This window comes from Chelmon rostratus, chromosome 7, assembly GCF_017976325.1.
Source record: "Chelmon rostratus isolate fCheRos1 chromosome 7, fCheRos1.pri, whole genome shotgun sequence".
NCBI classification, from domain to species: Eukaryota; Metazoa; Chordata; class Actinopteri; order Chaetodontiformes; family Chaetodontidae; genus Chelmon; species Chelmon rostratus.
This window is the reverse complement of record NC_055664.1, coordinates 8,913,350-8,938,082: the sequence shown is the minus strand read 5'-3', so window position 1 is coordinate 8,938,082 and position 24,733 is coordinate 8,913,350. Positions and strand designations below refer to the sequence as shown.

General features: G+C 40.3%; 2 protein-coding genes across 8 annotated transcripts; one reads left to right on the top strand and one right to left on the bottom strand.

The window, feature by feature from the left end:
• Positions 1-123: 123 nt before the first annotated feature.
• On the bottom strand, positions 124-6,540 carry LOC121609357 (beta-galactosidase-1-like protein 2). Its single transcript, XM_041940963.1, has 19 exons — positions 6,428-6,540; positions 6,120-6,284; positions 5,839-5,907; positions 5,653-5,748; positions 5,463-5,571; positions 5,269-5,361; positions 5,064-5,145; positions 4,729-4,793; positions 4,391-4,475; positions 3,924-4,061; positions 3,735-3,815; positions 3,478-3,584; positions 2,959-3,105; positions 2,778-2,849; positions 2,123-2,201; positions 1,788-1,875; positions 1,198-1,312; positions 756-872; positions 124-599 (listed from the first exon to the last, which is right to left on the bottom strand). Exons 2-19 carry the CDS (start codon positions 6,281-6,283, stop codon positions 489-491), a joined length of 1,818 nt encoding a protein of 605 aa, XP_041796897.1. The 5' UTR covers position 6,284; positions 6,428-6,540; the 3' UTR covers positions 124-488.
• Positions 6,541-7,066: 526 nt separating this feature from the next.
• LOC121609077 (beta-galactosidase-1-like protein 2) lies at positions 7,067-24,496 on the top strand. 7 transcript variants are annotated; one of them, XM_041940612.1, is made up of 20 exons: positions 7,068-7,484; positions 7,676-7,780; positions 8,157-8,342; positions 8,624-8,692; positions 9,137-9,232; positions 10,201-10,309; positions 10,876-10,968; positions 11,164-11,245; positions 12,043-12,107; positions 12,473-12,557; positions 15,107-15,250; positions 16,098-16,178; positions 18,631-18,737; positions 19,764-19,910; positions 20,210-20,281; positions 20,593-20,671; positions 20,820-20,907; positions 22,412-22,526; positions 22,844-22,960; positions 24,065-24,496. In XM_041940612.1, the coding sequence occupies exons 3-20, from the start codon at positions 8,179-8,181 to the stop codon at positions 24,149-24,151; spliced, it is 1,800 nt and encodes a 599-aa protein (XP_041796546.1). In that variant the 5' UTR covers positions 7,068-7,484; positions 7,676-7,780; positions 8,157-8,178; the 3' UTR covers positions 24,152-24,496. The 7 variants fall into 7 exon arrangements, with proteins under 7 accessions (XP_041796540.1, XP_041796546.1, XP_041796545.1 ...); XM_041940611.1 differs by having other exon boundaries at positions 7,657-7,780; XM_041940606.1 differs by lacking the exon at positions 7,676-7,780 and having other exon boundaries at positions 7,067-7,484.
• The last annotated feature ends 237 nt before the right edge of the window (positions 24,497-24,733 follow it).

The window sequence follows — 24,733 nt, the reverse complement described above, 5'->3', positions numbered from 1 at the left end:
GTATTATGTCAACATTAATTGAATTTCGTCTATTTTTATTTTTTACGCTGGCCAGTGTAACAACGTTTTCCCTTTATTATGAAGGCAAATAATACTTCTTTTCCGGTTACTGCTGGTGGACTTGATGCTGCGTGCGGTTAGACGTCTTTTGTGAATAAGATAGCGTCGCTCGAAAGACAAGCCTGTGGTCCAATGAGAAGCTTGTGAGGGCGTGCCACGCTTTCAAAGGTTCAAACAACATCATTTCTAATCAGAGCGAAGTTCATACTGAAATAACAAAACAAGACCAATCAGACGGTGTTGCATTGTTGAATTTAAGGCAACAGAATAAACGGCAAGACATTTCACTAAACCTTTGAAGAAAGAAAAACCAAAACATACTGCTGTACAATGGCAATTGGAAAATATCATGAGTAAAATAATAGCTTTAAATCTTGATAACTGCCAGTATCAGTACACTAGATCTGAGCTGTAGCTGTACATTATCTTCACAGCAGTGTGCAAAAGGGGAGTTTGTAAACATCAGTTGTCCTTCCATGATCAGGATTTTCAGCAAACAGAACTTTGTCATCCGCTCTTTGTTCCTCGAAAACAATAATCTGAAAGACAACATAAAAAAAACATACATAATATATTGTGCACACATAATCTGACACAAATTATCAAGAAAGAAACAGAAAGCAGTGGCAAACTTCACCCCAACTTAAGTGAAATGCGACCATTATGTTTCATCTTATTAGAAATTACTTGTATACCTGATTCTCTCCACTTCTAAGCCAAGCTCCTGGGAGATAAAGGAAATGCTGGGGACCAATGAACCAATGGCGCCCAAGGTTCTGGCCATTGACAAACACAGCTCCTTTACCCCAACCCTGTGGATGGACAAGGGTTGGGGATGATCAGTAAAATGACAATGTAGAAAGTCTTCCAGTTAAGTACAGTAAAACATTGATGTGGGGCAGTACAATTTAAGGCATGTGTCAAACATATTCAGAATCCATCAAGATGTTGTTGGTTTCTTTTTCAATTAGAGCATACAGAAGACTAAGATGCTGCATAATACTGTATACTTTTATTTAAACATCCAATACAAAGTACTGTGTTAAATTAAAAATTTTAATTCAAGATCTGCAGGTAACATGTCTTTAGCTCTAATACATGCAGTTTACCAGAAAACTGACTGGCCGTCCTACTCACAGGGAGTCTGATGAAAGTGTCTTTGGGAGGACCATCTACATACAGTCTGGCCTGGAAAAACCCTGGAATGGAGGGCGACTTCAGGTCAGATTTCCACTGGCCAGAACTCATTAATCTGAAACAAGATCAAACATTCATTTGAAACACTCCCTGTAATCATGTAAAACTAAAATCAACATGGACATTATGAGGCAAGAAGGATTTGGCAAATCATGGCAACCGACTTTTTTTGATTGGCTTTGTCATGAAGTGTTGGGATTTGGTGCGTCAGTTTGCTCTGTCTTGTCGCATGAACTATTTGTGTGCAACCAATGGTGCATATGGGGGCATATACTGTTGCAACTAGTCATATACCCACACATTAAACACCAAAACTGATGCAGATATGCAAGGTGCATCAGCAACACCTGTTTAAAAGTATCATATAGCTTCATTTAAGAATGAAGGGTGATTCATTAGCGGATTATTAAGTATTTAAGGGTGAATCTGCCCATTTATTTACAAGCAGCAAACATCTATCTAGTGTCCATGAAGAGGTCTGGTTGTTTGGCCATTTTTACAGAATGAAAATAGAAATTCAGTTCACTAACCTTTTCATGAAGCCTGGCTTCATGTCTAAACAGAAGATGGTAAATCCTCTCAGAGGGGTGTGATTCAACAGAATGTCTCCCACAATACCTGCGAGACAATATGAGGCAAAAATATGCAATGCAGACATACTAGCAGACCACACAGACACATGCTTTTTTTGGTGTGCTCTGTCCTACATTGCACTGGGCTGCAAAACACAGAGCAAGTCTGAGTGTTTACACAAACTCGAACCATATTAAAATGAATGAATGTTGTCTATATAATGTATATGATATCCATTAGCAATGAACATGTAACGCACAACACAAGACACTAATACTTGAAGGTAGAGTACCTTTGCGCTGTTCGTCCAGAGCTTTCCCATAATTCACTCTTCCACAGTTCTCCACAAATAAACTCAACGTCCTCTCCCCCTGCCATGCACAAAACATGAGTGTCAAGTTTGCAATGAAGAAAAGTGATAACAGTGAATCAGTCCAGTCCAAGCTGACCCATCAGGGAAAATGATATATTCAATAAATATTTAAATCAGTTACTCTGGCTTTAGCCAGTGAGGTATGACCTAAAAATATTCAGGTCATACCTCACAGCAATGACTGCCAGATATTGCTGCAAGTTTTGCTCAATTAATCATAATCCTCCAGGTACATTTTTTAAAAATCAATTGTTCTTGAGTTATGAACAAGATGTTTGGCATGTAGTGGATATTTTACTAGCCTGCTGTCCTTAATGGAGGGAAACATGCACTGTAATTTTATTCTATTCAATCCTTTTGCTTTGCCACTTGATGCTGGACTAAAATACTCCCTTGAATTTTGACACCGTGTCAGCAAAATTTCTTGGGGGCAGTGGGATACGTTTGACCACTGTGTACAAGGCATCAAAAGTGATCTAAACTATATTGTGTTGAAAATTCCTTCACCCCAAAGACAAACTTTAAGGCTTATCAGGAAAATATTTCAGGGATGCCTCGGACACAAAAACAGTACCTTTCCGTCAGGGAGTGTCAGCTCATGAGTCTTGTTGTCCAAGCTACCAACATATTGCCTGTCCACAAAAGTCTAGAGAACATTAAAAGTCAGTGACAGGATTATGCATAATCAAGTTGTATAGCTATGTAAAACATATATTTAGCATATAGAGTATGTCTGTCTGTCTGTCTGCCCTCACCAGTGCTCTGTCTCTGATGTTGTTCTTGGAGTTGAGGGTTCCTCCACTGGTGATGGTGGTTTCATACAGTGTGTAACCGTATGACTGACCATTGTTATTGTTGACAGGGAGATTCTCCATGTTTACCGGCCTCTCTGACCTGTATGGCTGGGTGAATAGTCAAACATCTCAATATGTTAGATGCAAGTTTGACATGCTTGAGTGAAAGAGTCCAGCATTCAGCGTATGACGGAAACTTCTAAAAAAGGCAGGCGTGTTGACACCTTGATGCCTGGCCAGACCCGAGCTGCAAGGTGTGAGACATCTGTCTTGAGCAGCATGTTGCTAGTGGAGACACCGAAGCAGACACACAGCCTGATACCAGAGATGTTCTGTCTATCTGAAGCTCACCACATCTTATATTTTGCTCTCATCCCAGCAGGGCCCCTATATCTATCTGACAGTGTGGTCTAGTTGGAGTTTGAATATGATATTTTCGGTAAGTTATATAATCAGCTGTCACAGCAGACAATAGCTTACCTTGTCGGCGAAGTGCAGGCTGTCCCACAGCGACAGGTGCCGCTGGATGACAACAGGGTCGTATGCTCTCTTCCCCTGAGGAGAGGGCACTTCAGGAAGAGGCTCAGCTGGAACGCGAGTTGGTAAAAACACTTAATTAATGCTAATTATGACAGACTCAATTACTTTTGGTAATAAAGTCATCAAATGAATTGCACATAGTTTCTCACAAAATCTGTAATGCAATCAATGCATGTGGATGTTTAAAAGGACATTACAGTAGTACTGGCTGAATAAATTCCGCAAGAGTTGATATTTTGGGGTGTAATCTCCAGCCTCAGATAGTGGAGCGTCGTAATCTGCAGTGAAAACATTTGCAAAAACAGTAAGAAGCAATGCATTCGTTAAAGGCAATCAGATTCATCGAATATCTGAAGCGCCCTTTGTTCTTTGCTCTCGGAACCAACCATAACTGGTGACCTGAGGTTTGTAGGTGCCAAAGTCCATTGCTCCGTTCATGAAGCCAAAGCTGGTTCCCCCATGAAACATGTACAGATTAATGGAGACACCTCTCTCCAGGATCTCTGACACAACAGCCAGCATGTCTGCAAACCATTAAATGATAAATGATCACATAATACATAAAGTGAGCCAAAGGACAATATGCAGCAATGAAGGAGTTGTTAAGTAAGGCAGTAATGCTCTTCTCTAACAGTCGAAATGTCCTTGAACGATACCTGAACCCAACAGCTCAGGAGTGACATTCTGAATTACCTTCATAAGGCTATCCAAAATGACAAGCAAACACACACTGGCCATTGTAGAGCTTGTAAGCGTGTAATAGAATGAAGGGAATGCAGAGTGGTGCTGAAAATGAGCATGAGCTCAGCAAAAATGTCACTGGAAAAATGGTGGTTGAGAAGTGTTTCTGTACCCTCAGCATGGAATACGTGGTGACTTTCTCCCCAGACGTCAAACCAGCCAGACCAATACTCCATCACCATTAGAGGTTTCTGGGGCTACAAAGAACACATGCCTGTATTACATACATATCCTACTGTCTACTGTAATTTATGAGCCATAGCAAGGCTTTAACAAGAAAGAAAATCTGACATTTTCCTTATGGGCTTTAATGGCCTTTTTGCCAATGCTCTTACACAACGCAGTATAAGCAGGAGCAGAAATAAATAATGAAGACTATTTTACTATAAGAAGTAATCAGTAGTGAGGGCAAAAGCCACAGTGCAAAAGCTAGCCATTATGATGACCTACCTGCATGTCAGCTAAATACTGAATAGCTCCAAACGACAGTCTCTGGAGGTTTATTGTCTTAAGAACTGAAATGAGCAAGATTAAGACCAAATGAAGGACAAAGTCAAACAGTGACAAAGTACATCAAAAACAGTGAAAGATTTGATAAATATATTACGCATTGCTTTGCAATACGTCAAGTGTTTCAACCTATATAATGCTGTATCTTTTTAAATAAATGATATTCTTAAAATAAAGCACATTATGGTTAAGGTAAATGAAAATAACACTGTAGTAAACATTTTAGGCAGTTGTTTTTTCCTCCTTTTGACTCAAGAGTTAGTTATCTTCATTACCTCCCTCCATCCCGCCGTATCTCAAGCCCTCCCAGTTGTCTGAAGTCAGCAGGAGCTCATTGATCCCTCTGGACTGGAGACACTGCCGAAACTTTTATTTATTATTTTTTTTCATAACATGCTGAGTCAACTACATGACAACGTATTGTCATGTATTGTAAGATTTCAGTGAAAAGGAAACACAGCAATACATTACTAAACTCACATTCTTTATGAACGGCATGTATTTCTCATCTTTGGCATATGATCCATACTCATTCTCAACTTGAATGGCAATGATTGGGCCCCCGTCTTCAAACTGAAAGAACAAACGAGGAAAATTAATGTTTGTCTCTCCAAATATTCTTTAAGGACACTTTTGATATGGAATATTACAACGAAACATTAAATTTGACTGACCATGAGGGGTTTGATAACTGCAACAAGCTTGTCAAAGTAGAGGTTGACAGCATCTACAAATCCAGGATAAGTTGTCCTCAGCTGCATTCCTTTATCTTGTAGCAACCAGCTGAAAGAAACACAAGAACAACATTGTTGGCTTAATGCAAATATAGGGCATTATTTTAAAGCAGTGAGCAGATGGCGTTACCTAGGCAACCCGCCCAAGTCCCATTCAGCGCAGATGTAAGGTCCAGGACGCAGGATCACCCACAGACCCATCGCTGCTGCTAAACTGACGTAGGCCCTGAGAAAGGCAGAGAGTTTCATTTGAAAAAAAGAACCATTCCGTTTGTCTTTCGGAAATATCTACAAATAGAGAGAAGAGAAGCTGTACTTGAGGTCCAGCTGATCCTGAAAGCTGAATGATCCTCTCTCAGGCTCATGCAGATTCCATGGCACATATCTGAAAAAAAAAAAAAAACAAGCAGGAAAATAATTCTTTGTAGCTGATAAAATCCTGTTTATTTTTCTGTTTCATTTTAAGTTGAACTGCTTCATTGTTGCATTTTATTATATAAACACATTTGATTTAATCTGATCTGTGCTTGACCTTCCCCCATGAAAGAACAGTGAAAACCTGTGATGTCAGTCATAGTCATGTTCGTGGGAGCCTACGTTGTGAGAGTATTGAGGCCACAGGCCTTCATCTTCAGCAGACGGTCCTCCCAGTAGGCTCTGGGGACACGGAAGTAATGGATGGAGCCTCCAAGGATGCGGAAAGGCTCTCCCTCCAGAGTGAACTGAGACGAGCTGGCCCTCAGACCCTCCACACGGCTCATTCTTCAGTTAGAGGAAATAGAATGGGAAAAAGCCCATCTTCTGAAGCAGGTCATATATACTGGATAATAAAATTCAAAGATGTACAAAAGTGCCAAATGCAAAATTACAGGAAATCTCAATTACAAAAAATATCAAAGCTGTACCTTGATGCTGGGCCTGCCAGGGTGCATTTGAATGAAGGATGGTGCTGGGAGGCCTCAAACAGTGTGGATAAGGGAAACAGTTGTTGTTTCAGAACAACAATATAATAGTGCTCTGTCTCTCTCACTCTCTCTCTCTCTCTCTCTGTAGCACTCAGTCAGAGAAGGGAGGCGTTACATTGTGAACAGTAAGGCTATAGTTTACACAAAGAATGTACTGATGTGGCACTGGTTCTGAATTCAGTCACACCTTAAAAATAAGGGGCCGTCAATGAGTAGTGGTTGAGGGGCTAATGTTAATTGCAATGCCAGTGGGCAGGTGTTCAGAAATCAGATATATTGTTAAAATCAGAGTTAGGTTTTGCTGCACGCATTTGGAATGGTGAGTCAAAAGAAGACATAGGACCCCAGGAAATGCAATAAAAAACTTTAATATTCTCAGATTCATGACAGAGGGGTTTGGTAGTGAGAATGCTCTTGTTGGAAGCCATTAATCGTTTTTTATGTACAATAATAATAATAGTGATGATAATAATAATAAAAAGGGACGTTTTGAGTTTATTTTTTTCTGCGTTTTTTCCATTATCGTTAACTGTGTGACGGTCCCTACAGCAGCACAAGCGGGTGTTTGTGTGTACTTTTGTGTAACTAACGTTAAAGCTAGCGCTCTCTGATACAAGCACTTATATTAGCTACTACAACAGGAAAACTACGTGTAATTTCTCATTTTTGAGCTACTAATCCCGGAAGTAACGTTAGTTACTAGCCGTCCCTCGCGTTATGTGAATATGGGGTAGCTCAACTTAAACTAATTGGCGTTATCATGTCATTTTTGACAGGTTTTGCGAGATAAGATTAGCGCCCGTAGGTTAGCATAACGTTAATTTACGCGTAAAACAGGATCAAGAGGAGGAAAGGTACAAGGTCGAGCAGTTGAAGTTGTGTTGCCGTTGCCGATGGAAAGCTTGTCAATGCTTTGGCTTCGTCTACCACTAAAGCAAAGATACTTTCTCTTGCTGTGTTTTGCCGTCGGGGCGGTCGTTGCTTATCGGTTAACAAGGTAAGAGAAACACTTAAAGGAAGACACAACAGGCAACCAGTCGTCAACTCTTAACACGAGTCATGCATGAGGACGAATTATCCGCCCACTGCGTTTTGGTCCAGCTCCTGCCTGGCTCCTGTCTTACACTTAAATGTTTTTGCACTTGGTTTTTATCACTGCCTGCATTCAGGACTCAGCTCTGTTCTTAGGAAACCGAACTAGTTACCTGGCTCACCTGTTGGACTGTGGACATTGAACATTACCACACGCGATAAGCTGCCACTGTGTTAGACCTCAGTTTGCCCGGTTTCGAGGTGTGTATCAAGTGTAAGTCTATTCATCAGAGTGAGATGGTGTGTCATTGTGCAGAGAGGTGGAAGGGAGCTGTGTAACAGGATAAACTGTTAATTGACCAGGAACACGGTCTTGGCCTTAGTCCCAGGTTGTGCCTCTCCTGTTTTCATTCCAATGCAGCGAGAACACATGTAGGGCACGCCTACCACAAGAGCTAGCTTTTACCACTCTCACTTCCTTGAAGGCACTGAACAGGTGCAACTGTGCTTAAATATCCATTCACAAGCTTCCTTCCCATTGTTGAAACATGTCTCTAATGTCTTCATGGCCTTTGATCCAGCTGCACTACTTCAACAAGTTCATTTTTCACTTGTGAACTGCGTTTTGCCCCCATAGGAATCGCCCTGAAGTGAGAAGAATGAGTCGTGTGGAGGGCCTGAGGGCCAACGCGTCTCAGTTCACTCTGGAGAGAAAACCCTTCCGCATCCTGGGAGGCTCCATCCATTACTTCCGTGTCCCCAGAGCCTACTGGGAGGACCGTCTGCTGAAGATGAAGGCTTGTGGCTTTAATACTCTCACGACGTAGGTTGCAGCTCACGGCTGGTGAAATGTAATGTACCTCAAGGCACTAGAATGAACAGTGTTAGATAGTTGTTTCACTGGAGAAGATCATCCATAGATCAAGTATAATCTGAGCAAAGCAAAGTACAGACGAGAAAATTACGTTTGCATGAAAACAGTAAAGACATAGTGTTTGATTTTTTTTTACAAGAAACAGTCTCATAAACTACTGAAATTCATTTCTATTAAAATACTAAAAGCATACACCAAAAATCTCTTTTGTTTCCTTTTTTTTTTTCCAGGTATGTGCCGTGGAACCTTCACGAGCCTGAGCGAGGGGTTTTTAATTTTGAGGATCAGCTGGATTTAGAGTAAGACCCAATGAAGGAAAGACATTCTGAGACTCAGTTGGAGAGCAGGTGAACTCCTGCAGATGGCGCTGTTGCATTGCAGAAGGGCCGAGCTGGTCTTGAATTATTTTGATGCTGCTGAGTAGGGTGTATGTTTACCCTTAAGGAATTAATGAGTTGTTTGCCCAGTCAGCCAGTATCAGTGGTTCTTCATTTATTGATTATGATGGAGTAGATCCATCAGCTGTGTTGCCTGCTGTCAAGTGAAAAATGGAAAAAAAAAAGGGGGCGAAATATTTCAGAATGAATGACATTTCACTTGCAAGTGAACATTTGCTTTATTTTGAATAGAGGATGACGGTCTGTCCCTGCTTTGTATCTGCTATTGTAAACTTTATAATCACATTGATAATAAATAGACCCTGTTGACAGCACCTTTTTGCACATTTTGTATCCTTCATTTAGAGCCTACCTCCGCCTTGCAGCCAACCTGGGCCTCTGGGTGATTCTACGTCCGGGACCATACATCTGTGCTGAGTGGGATTTAGGGGGACTCCCCAGGTAAGAATCCCAGAGCTACAATTAAGTGTTACGTATGCAGATATTTTGTATCAGCCTCACAGCCATAGTAACATTGTAATGTATAATTTAAAAATAGCCAGTGGGGTGCTAAATTAATCCCTTGAATTGGCTTGGAAATAAATTGTTCAGTCAGGTAATCTGTTTGTTAGCTGTATCTTTGCTGCAGGCTAAATCCATTCAACTCTTGTAAATAACGCATAGTTTAATTATGTGAATTATTTCAAGTATGCTGTCTCCATCGTCTGTTTGGCTAGTTTCACCACACGTGCTGCTAATAATTTGTCTTCTGTTTGAGATTGGTCCACCTTACAGTGTTGCACATACAGTATATGATACAAAGACAACAGGGCTTTTATACACAGTTTAAAAAATATTATGGTAAGAGGACATCATACATCGTTAAGTCATATCAAATTTTATTTATGTAGCCCACAATCACAAATCCCAGGTTGCCTCTGAGGGCTTTGCAATCTGCACAGTGCAGGCTGCCCTCTGTCCGTACACCTTTTTAGTTAACCATTAATGTTTCTCAGTTAAAGGCAGTGGTGATTTCGCTTTTTTTAGGTGTTTTGTTGAGGTATTAGTTAGAACAGTAATTAAATCTGACAGGCATATCTCCCTGAAAGGATGAATTCATTTAATTCTTTAATCAAAATAGATTTGGACAGATAATGGGGTGAATGTTGGGGGGGGGACTAGATGTAGTCGTGTTGCCTTCAAGGACTGTGAGGTTGAGGTTATATTTATTTGATAATCATCAAAACATCTCGGGGCACGCACTGAAGCACGGCTTCCTCTGCAACACATTTGATGATAGCCATGCTTAGGTTGGTGCGATTATTTTCGATGGCTAAAAACCTAAAGAGAGTTTACAACACAGCATTTTGAAGAACTTGATACATTTATTTTGTGGACATTTTAAAGGTTTTGTTGTGATTTCTTTGCAGTTGGCTACTACGGGATCCAAACATGAAACTGAGAACAACCTACCCAGGATTCACTGATGCAGTCAACTCCTTTTTTAATCAGCTCATGAAAAAAGTTGTTCCACATCAGGTACTTTACCAAAAGTAATTGTATTGATGTGCACACATCGTAAGATTTTCCACAAAAAACAAATTAGGCTAAATATTTTATAAAAATATGACTAAAATACATGTAAAATACACATACACATACATGTGCTCAAAAGTGGCAGACTTTTTCAGTTTCATATTTTGAGTTGTCATGGTTACATGCATACAAGCTTAAGTCAATTCATCTTTTAAAAGAATGTCAGCATGCATGGAATTAGAAAAGTCTCCCCTCCCAAAAAGATTGAGTCCTTAAATTCACAATGATATTTTATCCTTGCATGCATTATTTTTCTTACCACCTGCAGTAACTAGCTACTGTTCACCATGTGGGAACCGTTGTTGGCGTTACACCATACACACCAAACTTGTTCAACTTCTGTCCTCCCAGCCATATTTTCTTTTAATCAGCTGCATGCATCATTGAACAAGCTCTGATTTCCATTTCACAGAGTTTTTAAAATTCAGCTGTATTGACAGTAGGGATGGTCAAGAACTGGTGCCAAGACCTAATATGTGTCCTCTATTCATTGGCTAATTAATGCACAGTACTCAAAGGGTGGCCCAGTTATTGCAGTTCAAGTGGAGAATGAATATGGTTCCTATGCCAAAGACAAAGAGTACATGCCTTTTATCAAGGAGGTAAGAAACAACATTTTAAATTGATTTCAACAATAATTGGTAGCTCATAGAGAATGCACTTATTTACTGTACAATGTTCTCTCTGCTGCTTTACTCACTCTCTCCTTTCACTCTCTTTCAAAGAAAAAAAACATATTTTAGAAAGAGCCTCCACTGTTTTGTTTAGTTGCTTTCATAATCCCCCCTTCTTTACAGGCGTTATTGTCAAGGGGCGTCACAGAGCTGCTGCTGACCTCAGACAACAAGGAAGGACTAAAGCTTGGAGGAGTGAAAGGAGGTATTGTCAGATAGGCTGCCAGACAAACACGACTGCACACAGACACACCCAAACAAACACACACACACATACAGTATGATGGTTGGTGTGTGCAGCAAGAGGTCTCAGCCCAGTGTCAGGCAGCTGCACTTCAGAACCAAATTCTACACACAAAGGATTCTGTGTTGTGCCAGAAATTTGTTCTTTTTGCTTGTACTCTGGCACAAACATCCTGATGCCAGAAATTTTTATTTATTTTTTTTTCTTGACACACCTGCTATTTTAATGCCCCTGCTTTAATAACCGTTGTTTTAAAGCCACAATAAGGTTGTTCTTCGCTGAGTTCACCAGAGTATTTGCTTTTTTTATTATTATTGCGATTCATGAATTGTTCTTCTAGAAATCCACAAAAAGGTGTAACGGATCTCTAAAATCATTTTTGCAAACTGTGCATATTTCTTTATCCTGATTTGCATTATATATATATATATATACAGCAAGGTGAACAGTTGAGGTTTGATGCCTCGTTGGCTGTATCCTAAAGTGGAGGCTTACTATAGACCATTTTACTTCCCATTATAACCTTGTGATTTGAAGAGAATTTTGCCTTTATGGAGGTTCCCGGTGCTATGTGGAACAACTGATGGTGCTTCAAGACAAGTAAAAAAATAAAAGTCCAATCTATACTATAATCATTCCATAAAGTATTTTGTAGCCAACAAAAGACCTCTGCTGTAAAGCTTGTTTGGTATTGGTTTGTTATTCTACATCTTTGTTAAATGTGTTAACAACATCATTCTACCTTTATTTCCCTAAAGCACTAGAAACCATCAATTTCCAGAAACTGAACCTGAATGACATCAAGTATCTGGATGGAATACAAGTGAGTCTTATTTGTGTGCCACTGCCTTCATTGTTCATTATATATTATCTATATTTGTAGAGTTTGGAGTCGTCATCAACAGCGTGCTGCTCTAATCAAGCATCAGACTTTACATTAAACAGACACATCAATAGCAGTCTTTGCTCTTTCCAATTGGACAGACTGGCCAGGTAAATTCAAGTTAGAATTTAGGGATATTTACTTATCTACCCTTAAAAGGATTTAAGAGTATCTTTAATCCTTAAAGACAATTTTTCATGGTTTGTGCTAGTGCTGTGAGTTACTGGAAGAAACCGCATAGTTTAATTGAGTGTGTGTTGCTTTCCAAAACTGTTCTAACACCCAGCCATTCTTCCTTCCACTAGCCTCAGAAGCCCAAGATGGTGATGGAGTACTGGTCTGGTTGGTTTGATCTCTGGGGGGAACTTCATCATGTGTACACAGCTGAGGGTAAGACAGTCTTAAGATGGGTAGACAGGTTGTTTTTAGGGAGTTCTATAGGATCCCTGATAAGAGAAAGGCAGGTGTTCACATGAGAGTGAGACAGGGTGCCTGCTGATGGATTCTTTGTTGAGGGTGAAACAGTTTCTTTCTGTACAGAAGGTCGATAATGCTGGCTAATTTGGAGCTGGTGGTAAAACAGACAGTCTTGAGGGTAAGACAGAGTGCCAGTGCCTTAGGGTAAGAGAGGCTTAAGACAAACCTTTTTAGCTAAGAATAAGACAGCTTCTGTGCCAAAAGAAAGACAGAGTAATGACAAACTCACTGCAATGGGGGTTGTGTAAGATAAATTCGCCAGACTGAATGTCAGACAGTCTGTCTAAAGCTATGGTTCGTTCACAAAAGGCAGAAAGCCCACTCAGTGCAGCTGGGACGTACAGCTTAGCATATGGTCATTTCTTACTTGTTTTGTGGCTCTGTCAGAGATTTATATACTTTTCATGCATGGTAGGTTGTGAGCCAATTATCACAAACCAGAGCCTGTGCGCTGTCCTCTTAACTTTGTCCCTGGGACATGTTGTATTTGATGTTCAGAGGCCAGATTTCAAACACTTCCTTGTACTGGATTGTTAAAAGATATGCTCCACAGATTCTGGCTGACTGTACTGAACACAGGTGAAGGTGTTAGTCCTTGTAGGAGTCACATTCATCTCATGCTCTCACATGTCCTCTGTATCCACACGTGCTGTAGCTGCACATACACGCAAGGATAGTCTTGCCCTTGGCTGCATTAAATGGCGTCTCAGTTGATGGGAACATACAGTATCATTGTGTTCTTTACCATGAATTATATGATACAATATCTTATAAGGCAAGTCATGTGTGTAAAATGTAAACTGTGTTGTTGAACTAGAATAACAAAAATAATAAGCTTCATTTCAGAAAATACTAGAAACAAATTGATCTGCATTGAAAACAGGCTGGAATAGTGTTATTACATGTTATGTGAAAATGGAGGGGAGGGACTCAGAAGACTTCATAAGAAGGAAATTTTGCAGGGAACAAATACATTATAATTTAAAAGGTGGTCATACGCTTTGTGTGGAATATCTAAATTAGTAAATAGTAACTAGTTAGAAGTGTAAAGTAGCATAAAATGGAAAGTAAAGTGCGTCAGAATGGTAGTTAAGTAGAGTGCTGGAGCAAATGAACTTTCCACCAGTCTGGGCGAATATGTGCATCGTTCTCTACGTGCTAGCAAAACAGGAACCCCCTCTTAAAAATATGGCTCCATAGTGTTACTAGTGGTCAAGAACTCCACAGGGTGCTTTAAACCTGATGTGCATTTTGTGAAAATGTCTATCATGACATCCCACAGCTCAAGGTGATTTCTTCAAATTTTGCTCGACCAACCGCCCGTATTTTAAATATATTTAATTTGTAATCACATAAGAAGAGAACAGCGTCACATCTCTCCATTTGTGCTCAATTAAAAATAAACAATGAATTTTAAGAGTTGTCAATTAATTCTCTGTTGGTATTGGGCCCTCATAGTATGAAGAGTCCTCATACAATATTAATGTAAAGAGCCGCCTGCTGTACTACACAGTACATGCCACAAACAGCCATATAACATGGTCCACGTGCTTCAGCCAGGAGGGTGATATGTTTTGTATGATGTACAGCGGTGACATACATGATAGCACCCGTTTCACAATCATAAAGATTAATGGAAATCACACACCCTCCTATCACCATCTTGAGTGCTCTAAGAAACCTCTGATTTCAAACACACAGTGCAGAGCCTCAAGCTTCCTTTTTCCTCTCTGCCATCCCCAGCAGCCAAAAAAATGCTCTGAAAATGAAAAGAAAGGGCTTCCTCATGTATCTTCTCTGCAGTGAGAAAGGGAGGAAAAAAAAAAACCCTCCCTCACCACGCAGAAAATGTCACAGCTATGAAATGAACGCTGGAATATTCAGAGGGGATTCGTGTCCTTGACAGTTCAGTGCTCTGCAGAGTGCAACACACCCAGCAGCTGGTCACAGCTAGTACCACCACCATGAAACCAACCGAGTCCGGCTCTGTCACTCACCCTGCTCCATTGTTATTCACTAAGGCTCATGCCCTTCATTCAAATCATTAAACTCAGTTCAATTTGACTATTAAAGTCCAATTTGAATACTTAATTACTTGCTCTGCTCAGTTTGCTGCAAAATATAGGTAGTTAATTTGTGCAGGGAGGTAGGCAATTTTTTATGGGTATGTGAGCATAGCCCTGTAATGAATTATAGTAACCTGTAATAGGATGTGTGGTAGAGGTTTGTCCATGTTTCAAATGCAGTCAAACTGAGGGCGATAGGATTATTGAATCAGCTGCTTTGGCTTGTTGAAGCTGAAGTCAAATGGATTTTTTTCTCTCTTGTTATTACTTGTGGGTGTTTAGTTTCCATTTGTCATTCTCTGATTTAATCACTTGTTATATCAGAATAATTAAGGCAAATTATAGACTTTATGTATGAACCGGGATTTGTTTTGTTTCTTTAACCTTCTTTGACAGACATGATGCCTGTGGTCACAGAGATCCTTAAAATGGACATGTCCATCAACCTCTACATGTTCCACGGAGGGACAAATTTTGGCTTCATGAGTGGGGCGTTTGCCGTTGGAATACCAGCACCTAAACCTATGATAACAAGCTATGGTATGTGTAATGAATCAGTTTTTTTTACCAGCATTTTGTGACATTGGAATTAACAAAATTTCCTGTGAATTACTGTCTGAGTCAAAACAGTATGTACAGGGTTGATTGTTGATAGTGAACTAGGATTCATGCCACAAAGGATTCAACGCAAATCTGCATTTTAATAGCCAGACCTAATTACTTTAGCTGATTTTGCCTTAAATTCTTAAAGCCCACTGATTCTGGACCAAAGTAGGCTGAAACAGACCAGAAGGAATTTTGCAAAAATTACTGGACTCAGGACTTAATAGCCGAACCTCCTGTGAAACACAGTTAGTCAAAGAAATCAGTGAATGTGCTTGGAACAAATGCGAACAGTATTAAAACATGATAAGCTATTTGAAATGTCTATAGGTGGCGCTATCCCTACTCCTGAGCCTTTGACCTTCAGCTGCTCTGAAATTTGAATATGCAGTCACACTAATGAATTCATTACCTAATAAAATGCACGGGAAATGTAAATTAAGATGGTACAATGGGTTTTATATCCTCCTCTAGGGCACGTAACATTGTAATGACCTCGTTCTTGAGAAAAGAGGAGAATTCTGAAAACTGCTCCTCAGTAGGGAAGACCGCCTCTGACCTTCAGCGGTCTTTATACCTGTGTTTACTCCTCTGAACAACCTTTACCTTTTTGCCTCAAACGGCTCCATTTTCTGTCAAGATAACCCAAAATGTGTCTCGGCCCACTGCTGTCTCAAAATGTTTGATAGGCGAGCACAGTGAAAGCATCTGCCACGGTAAGAGGCATCCCTGCCTCTCCCTCTGGCTCCCGAGCCCACTGTTCTGATAGCGCATTATCTTTCAGATTACGATGCTCCATTATCCGAGGCTGGGGATTACACCACCAAGTACCATCTTCTGAGGAATTTATTCAGCCTCTACCACAGTGAGTGTTGTGTGTTGTTGCTGAGACGGGCCCCACATCTTCTGTCTCTCTTTCTCTCCTCTCCCTTTCATCTCCCCCACTTTAAGTTAATTCTCCTTGTAGAACCTGCTTTCCGTTGGCTAAAGTAGGATAACTTTGCATATGATTACAAGCATGGATTAGATATGGGTTCATGCGTGTTTATGCATGTGTGCGAGATTTCTGCCCAAGTCAGAGACCCTCAATTACCACCCACTGTGAAAATTACATACTAGGCCTTTCATTGTGTTTATTGCTTATGCAGTGTTCTCTATTTGTAAAACAAGGGTTTGTGGTTGGGGGCAGAAGTCTCAAGTGTTTTGTGGCCAGAACTGGAAACGTAGCTTTTGGCAATCTGCGATTGAATCCAGCACAACAAACTAATCATTTGCCCAGAGTTGTGGTGATTGAAGATAGTTTGAAAGGCTGCCTGTGCGTGATTCATCCTTATGTTTTGTAGTCTGCTGAACAATGAGCAGTGGCCTGGATATGAGAGTGAGTCTGAGAAGGCTTTGTGTTCTACTCAGCAACCACAAACACATGACCTAATTCTTTAATTAGATCAGCTTGATAGTTTGTTATTGTTTGGTTGTCAAATCATGTACATTGGTGTCAGTTACGGTTTTCCCTGTGTTGCTGTTTTTGCATCACTTGCCATGGATTCAGGCTGATCTGTCAAAAGTCTCAACACTGATCTTTGACAACATTGTGGACCACAAAGTAGACCTGTGACACATATGCTCGGGGGTTTTCTTATTATCACAAAGCTGTCAAAAATTGCAAAAAATGCAGTGTGTATAACATTGAAGCAGTTTATATTATAGTATTCATCTTCTGTCAAATGTTAAAGTCAAACGTTAAATATGAGCAAATTTGAAGCCTAACAGCATGTTTTTCATGTTGCCACGCTCTTCTGCACAGGATTATATGGATTACTTGGGATAGTATGGGCTTTGTTGTGGGAAAAATTCCAAATCTGTGACATCGTTTCATAGAAATGTCTTCTTTTCAATGCACTTTTAGATCTGACACATTACATACACTACCAAAGGCACTGGCTTGTAAGCGTTGTGGAGACCCATTTAGGGGGAAGGTGTTGGCCATTATCCTCAAAGCTTTCCTTAAGTGATCCAGCTGTTACCACTCGGTGATAAGGAAATGCTGTCAAGCCCTTTCCAGAGGGACCTCTGGTGTCTCTGCATGCTTTAACACCTTTAAAAGCAGTTCGAGGGCATGGGCAACCACTGTTAATTGTTGTAAAGAGACTGTTTTGTAACATGGAGCACAAACTGGATACTGCTGTGGAGAGCATATGGCTCACCCAAGGAGCCTTAGATTCAGTTTCCAAGGGACAGGATTTTTTTCTGATGGGTGTTGAGTGACTCATAGGCTTTAGAATATGAAGAATGGGACAGTCTGCAGTGCTTTAACAGCCCAGAAAAAAGTCCAGTGGCCTTTTTGGGTGTGTTTTAGTGAATTGTTTTTTTTAGGTCATCCTGCTGTAGACTTAACATGATTTACAGTTTTAATTTACAAAACAGCCCTCATCTGGCTTGCTCTTTCTCTCAGATTTAAATGTGTAGATGCAAATGATTATGCCTTTGCAACCTTTAAGAGATGTCTATAAAGATCAGAAATATCTATCTTTAACCCTCCTGACTGAATTTGCATGTGCTTAAAAATATATAGATTCATGTTTATTTATTTATTTTTTGTTTTATTTAATTGGACATATACATATGGACAGTGATTACACACACAAATGTGGGACACCGTATAAAATTGAAATAAGACCATTATGCAATCGTTTGGAAATTCACTGTGTTCACTGACCTTTTAGGGATGCTCCCTTCATACCCAATCATGATGCTATCACCTGTCAACCTGTTTACCTGTGGAATGTTCCAAACAGGTGTTTTTGGAGCGTTCCTCAACTTTCCCAGTCTTTTGTTGCTCCTGTCCCAACTTGTTTGAAACATGCTGCATCAAATTCAGAATAAGCAGATATTTACATAAATCAATTAGGCTGATGAAGTCAAACATAGTATACTGTCTTTGTACTGTTTTAATTTAATTGAGCATATGCCAAAAATGATTAGAAAATTATCACATTATGTTTTATTTATGTTTTACACAGCGTCCTGACCTTTTTGGAATCGGGTCATAGCATTTTACTGTAACCGCTGCGCAAGTTGGAGCCATTTTAACCTCTTTATAACAGTAGGGATATAGTGTCATGGTGCCCAACTGGGGTAAAACATTAAATATATTGTCTTGGTACTGTTTTAATTGAGTATGTGTCAAAAAGGATTAGCAAATTATCCCATTCTTTTTGGAATCAGGGTTATATATCATGTATGAAAGTGAAATTGATGAATGAATATGCCAACAGACAAACCTGCAACCACCCTCATTTTTCCTCCTTGTTTTTCAGCCCAGCCTCTCCCTGAGTTGCCGTCTCTTCAGGAGAGGAGAGCACACCAGCCTGTTGTCATCCAGCAGCACCTGTCTCTGTGGGACAGTCTGCATTTCACTGACAAGGTAAGCTACCAATGCACAAAAATAATAAACATCATCTGTGTAGCATTGCTCAAAGCAGAGTTTCAGGGTCTTTGAATGACGATGGGAATGCATAAATTACTTAATAAATAATAATACACAAAAGCCAATCAAATAAACTGCTGTCTGCGTATGCCTGAAAAATGTTTTCTCCTCTCCTCCTCGAAGAGCCGGTCCTGAGCAAGACAGTCTGTCCAATCGCACTAGTGGCCTGCACAGGGACCAGCACTAATCAGCTGTGTATAGCTTTGTGACTGTAAAGCAAGTAGTTGTGGAAATAAAATCTAAACGCAACAGAAAAAAGAAGATTGCTTAAAAACACTTGTTTGAAGGGTGTCATCACGTCTGTTCGCCTTCATGTCCACCAGTCTAGTTTAGCAATTTACGCCGTGCTCTTCAGGGGCATTTATATTCCAACCAGATGTAGCACGTCTGGCAGTTGCTTACAACATTAATTATTCACTCCACATCGCCATAATTTGCTTCCCTCTGAGACGACAATTACTTTGCCCCTGACCAGCCACACGGCCTTGTTTAAAAAGAGCGTTTTCTCTTCAGTGGCTTCAGAGAGACTGAGTGGGATGTGCGAGTTTGATATTGTATCTGTGTGTTTGGAAGTAGGTGTTTAATCGTGTCATAGCAAGGAGTGTTTATTGTCTTGTGAAGAGTGCATAATGCACCTCCCAAGGGTGTGCGAGAGATTGTTGCTGAATAGAAGAATTGCTCTGAATGCCAGACAGGAAAGCTTCATTAGGCTTGATAAATCATCACTTTGGGTGAAGCCATCTTGCAAGTGGGAGATTGTGCAGCAGGAATCACAAGATCTCATCTGCATTGAGAGTGCTTTTGAGATTCTGAGTGTTTTCCACTTTAAATAAAGCAAACATGTAAACATAAAAAAAAGGCTCTAAAAATGTGCATTTCGGCAGCAAGCACTTGTTTTTAGAGGTGCATTGTAGGAACAACAAAACTTAAGTCTGTCTTAAACTCTTCATTTGCATTTTTCAGCCTTTGAAGTCAGTGAGGCCCGTGAACATGGAGAATCTCCCTGTCAACAATAATAATGGTCAGTCGTACGGCTACACGCTCTATGAGACCACCATCACCAGTGCAGGAACCCTCGACTCGAAGAACAACATCAGAGACAGAGCACTGGTAAAGACAGGAAGACAGACGCCAGTGTAACGCGCCCGCAGTCCCAAGCTTACACTTTTCTTTGTGAGAACATTGAGAAAGCTGTTATCTGCCTGTTAGAAATCACAGCCCTGCTCAGTGAACTTGTGGAGTACAATTAACAAGCCCCGTCTGCAACCAGCTGCCGTGGTATTGAAGTCAAACAGTTTTAGGAGCATTGAAAGTGAAAGACTGAATGTAATGTGAAGACTTAGACATTTATGCTTCATGCTAGTTTCATTTTTTAAAATATTTCCATGTTCTCATTCTTTCCTTCCCAGGTTTTTGTGGACAAACATTTTATTGGTGTTCTGGATTATAACACGCAAGAACTCTCTATCCCTGATGGCAAGGTACTGTGTGTGTGCATGTGTGTGTCTGTCTGTCTGTGTGTGTGTGTGTGTGTGTGTTTAGGGGATGCTGATGTTTTTGACTGCAAGGTTTGAGCCACGAGCAAATTATCAAACGACTGTTTATCTCAACAAATTTGAATTGTTCACTTCAACCTGCGAGAAAAGCACAGTCTCAGATCGGCCTTGATGAATTACTTTAAGTAGACCAGCTAAAATTAATTTTTGTCTCCTCTGTTGTGTGAATTCTTTCCATTGAAGAATACGGCTGTATGTCAGTAATGCCTCATCTTTAATGTGTTTTTCCGCTGAAGGGAAAAAGAACTCTAAGTTTATTGGTAGAGAACTGTGGAAGAGTGAATTATGGGAAAACTCTGGATGAGCAGCGCAAAGGTACAAATTGTTCGGTAAATTGTTGCCTTTGAAGATGTACAGACAGTCTTGTCGAATGATCTTTCTCACTAGAGACCTTGCAAGAAACTAATTAACAGTTTCTTAAGATCCATAAGCAAACTTAAAGCAGCTCTGACTCACCTTTCAGGTCTTGTTGGAGATATCGAGTTAAACAAGCACGTCCTCCGAGACTTCATTATTCATAGTCTGGGTATGAAGCCAGGCTTTGTAAACAGGTTTGTGTCTTTCAATTATAGTCCAGTTTTCTTCCATGTTTGTGTTTCTCTGTCATTACACCTGCCTGCACCTGATTCAATCCATCTGATTATCTCTCTGCTTAACACAATTACAGTGTGAACATGATGGCAAAATTCAGGAATGAAAACACAGCCTTCCAATTCAGCGTCATATGTTAAACATCCTAAATTATAAACAGTACAGTAGATAAATTATATGGCTCCAGTCAGTTAAGATCTGTACTGTTAAGAGTGTTCAAGGGGCTCAACGTGATGGAGAACCTTTTAAAGTGGGCAGATCAGTCTGGTGTTTAGTTTTTACTAATAAAGGTTGACAGCACAAGGCGTTCATAATATTAGGTTCTAGCAGATTACACCACATGAAGCTGGGAGGTTCAAGTAGAGTTAACTGTAAATTGAATTTTACTTAGTGGCATGTGTCTGACAGCTTAAGATTTTAAAGCAGTAAACATGTCATTTCCAGGGGCTCAAACAGCCAGTACACACAAATGCACCACTAACTAACAAGCACAGAACATAGACAGACTGAGTTATTATCATTGAGCCAGGTTTAGATTTGTTGGATGTAAAATGCCTTTTGCAAACTCAGTCGAGGACCCTTTGAATGTGGCACCAATCCCATAATAGTCATTAGGTGTGGTAATTTCTGTTCTGCAGCCAAGCATTATGAAGTCTCAGTTCGGAGGACCCAGTGAACCCCAAGGTGCAAATTTTCCCCATGATGCTTTCATATTACAAGATTGTAATGCCTTCCTGTACGCTGCTGATCAAATGCAAGATTAGTGTCATGATGACCATGTTGAAGTCAAACCACAACCCCTCCCAATCACAAAACCTTTGTTGATGCTCATAATTTCAAGTTTTTTTTCTGATACTGATTACCCTCTTTATGCAGCTCATATTTGTTGCACAGATAATGAGCATCAAGGTCACCAGGATTATCTGACCATCTAGTTTGTTTAGAGGTTTATATTTGGATTTAATTTACTATCTAGATGCATTTTCCAGCCATTGTGAGGTCTCTCTTCGTTTACTGAAAAAATGCAATTTCTTTGCCTCAGCACCATTCTGAAAATGTCATGGCCTGAAGCACTGTGTGAATGGTCACTAAAAATGCATAACAGAGAAATGAAGTTTGGCCTTATATCATGGCAACCTTTTCAATTTACTTAGAGGCAAAATGAAACCTACTGTATAGCCAAACAAGAATACTGATTCTGAATATTTCCCCTGGCATACATGTGCAAACTTTCACTTGTCACTTACTGTAGACAAATACTGTAAATTCGTGTGATGTGACTGTACACTGCTGACAGGCCACCTAAAAGTCAAGACTGGAGGAGAATCTTTTGATAAAAGTTGCAGCAGATGCATCTAAAAAGATTATTTGTGCTTTCATGCGAGGAAATATGCAGTATTGTGAAAAGTTTAATTTTTAAGGATTCGAGCAAAATGAAAAGTGCGATGTATTGTCCTTTTACAGACTTGAGAGTTCAAACCACTGGATGTCTATGAGGCAGCGGCCCTCCTTCCCTGGTTTTTTCCAGGCCAGACTCTACGTGAATGGTTCTCCTAAAGACACCTTTATCAAACTCCCTGTGAGTAGCACAGCCAGTATTACAGCAGCAATACAAACTGCAGACTCAAAAACTAAAGTTAATTCATTTTGACAAAATCTCAACAATAAGAGGAACATTAAAACTTCTAATTAGATAGTGTTTTTTACAGTGCACTGGATAACATTACAGTATATTGACTGGTGTTTGGGTTGTTATGCCAAACCTCTTACAGAGGTTGAGGCATTTTTTAAATCAGATATGAATGCCAGGTTTTACTTCCTCTTCGTCATCAATCAGCCTCGAAGTGGCTAAATCTGCCAGTTGTCATGGTGAACAGGGCTTGGTTGTGTCCACAGGGCTGGGGCAAAGGTGTAGTGTTTGTCAACGGCAAGAATCTGGGGCGCTACTGGTCCATCGGTCCTCAGCAAACTCTCTATGTCCCAGGCCCCTGGCTTCACAAGAGGGACAACCAGGTACAGTACTTCTGTCTCAGCGTCATGTGCTTAAGCTCAGAAAGTACAAAGTCAATTTAGCACATTTTAGCAATCAAATGAAATGATCTGGACATTGCTAAACATAAATCTGTGTACAGGAACACTTGTTATGCACTTGCTGCCTTTCTTTAAGGGCGTCTTTAGTCCTGTGTGAATATGAGTTAGCAGGATATTTAAATAACTGCCAAAAACATGACAGTAATTAAATACTGTAGAGGACAGTGAGGTCATGGACCACGGATACCACAGAGTCATCATCAACCTATTTTTACATTTATATGAGATTAGAGCTAAACTTGCATTGGTCATCTCTCTGTATAAACATGCCGCCGAAGTCATTTATTTTGACTTGTATGAAACTGTAAGATTAGTTTATCAGAATGCATAACTGTTACATAACCCTGCTGATACACTGGATGCACTGTGTATTTTTTGGACATAATGTGTGACTTCAAATGGAAATGAGCAAAATGTGAATATTTCGGTATAAATGTAATTAAAACCAGAATTGTGAAGCCTATTTTTAATTTAACCAAGCATCCTCTGTCATAAATATATGTCTGGCATTTCTAACAAAACAGACCTTGAAAAGTTGTTGAAAGTTCAGTGAGTTGTAATGATTGTGCATTCGGATGGCGCGGCTTCCCACTACCAAAATGTCATCTGAGAAAAGAACTAAGATGCATGTACAGACAGTTCCAACTGTTGAGATTGGCAGGATAAGTCCTATGTGATTGCTCGCTGTCACCAAAACAACCAGTACACTCTGCACAGATGATGTGTTATGTCCTTTTCGGGGATGCATTGCAATACAGAAGATGTGTGGTCAAATGCGCCTCAGACCACCTGGACAAGTGGTTTGTGTGATCAGATCAGTGTATCGACACGTGTATTTAGTGCTGTCCACTTGTGATCGCCCAAAACACATTTTAAAACAAAGTGTAAACAAAGTATCTGTGTTTCTCCTTCTTGCCTTTCCCAACTTTTCTTTCCTGTGAGTGTGCATATATTGACGTTCAACCACCCACTCTCCCTTGTCCTCTCATGACCTCGGCTAAGCTGGGATTTTTTGCTTTATTACAGGTCATAGTGTTTGAAGAGCAGGAAACAGATGGCAAGATTCAGTTTACCAGCAGCCCTGACTATGGCATGTCTGTTGATGTCCAGTGAGGAGAGGAGGTGAGAGTTGAGTGTGGATGAGAGGAGGATGATGGGAGAGCAGCTGGGGAGGACGTGACTGAGGCTTTCTCTGTGAGCTTTGTCTACGTGGGCGCCGACGCCTCGGCGCAACCAGCAGCACTCAAAATTGCACACACGTCAGTGAACTTGACATTTTGTGTCATGTCAGATCCCTCCAACACAGCAGCGATCCAGACTGGTTTTTCATTTAGTCAGTGTATACATGACGTTGTTTCGAATCCTTTTTATTCATTTGAGTAACAATGACATTAACCTGCAATCAGAAACTGCATGACTAAATCTTGATTCGACACTTAATAAAGTGTTATAAAATCTCTTCCTCTCACAGATTCATTTATAGATTTCAGGTTGTGTGGAAGCTGTGAATAAAGGCTGGTTTGACCTCTGTGTCAGTAGCCAAGGAAGCTTGTGAACTGCTTTAGTTATCCCGCACACTGAGAGCCCGTTTGATAGAACGCCGCTTGCTTTTCAAATTGAACTGCTTTATGATATGCTGTCAGCTCCTGTAGAGAAGTCACAGATCACAAGCTGTGTTCCGAGATCATTTTTTGA

Excerpts from the sequence above, each read along its gene's own strand:
- LOC121609357 (XM_041940963.1), bottom strand. The coding sequence starts at position 6,283 with ATGAGCCGTGTGGAGGGTCTGAGGGCCAGCTCGTCTCAGTTCACTCTG. Across the intron at positions 4,062-4,390 it reads CCACGTATTCCATGCTGAGG|ACATGCTGGCTGTTGTGTCA; the intron begins GTACAGAAACAC and ends AATGGTTTGCAG. Across the intron at positions 2,850-2,958 it reads ACATCAGAGACAGAGCACTG|ACTTTTGTGGACAGGCAATA; the intron begins GTGAGGGCAGAC and ends AATGTTCTCTAG.
- LOC121609077 (XM_041940606.1), top strand. The coding sequence starts at position 7,381 with ATGGAAAGCTTGTCAATGCTTTGGCTTCGTCTACCACTAAAGCAAAGA. Across the intron at positions 20,282-20,592 it reads TCTCTATCCCTGATGGCAAG|GGAAAAAGAACTCTAAGTTT; the intron begins GTACTGTGTGTG and ends TTTCCGCTGAAG. Across the intron at positions 22,527-22,843 it reads ACACCTTTATCAAACTCCCT|GGCTGGGGCAAAGGTGTAGT; the intron begins GTGAGTAGCACA and ends TTGTGTCCACAG.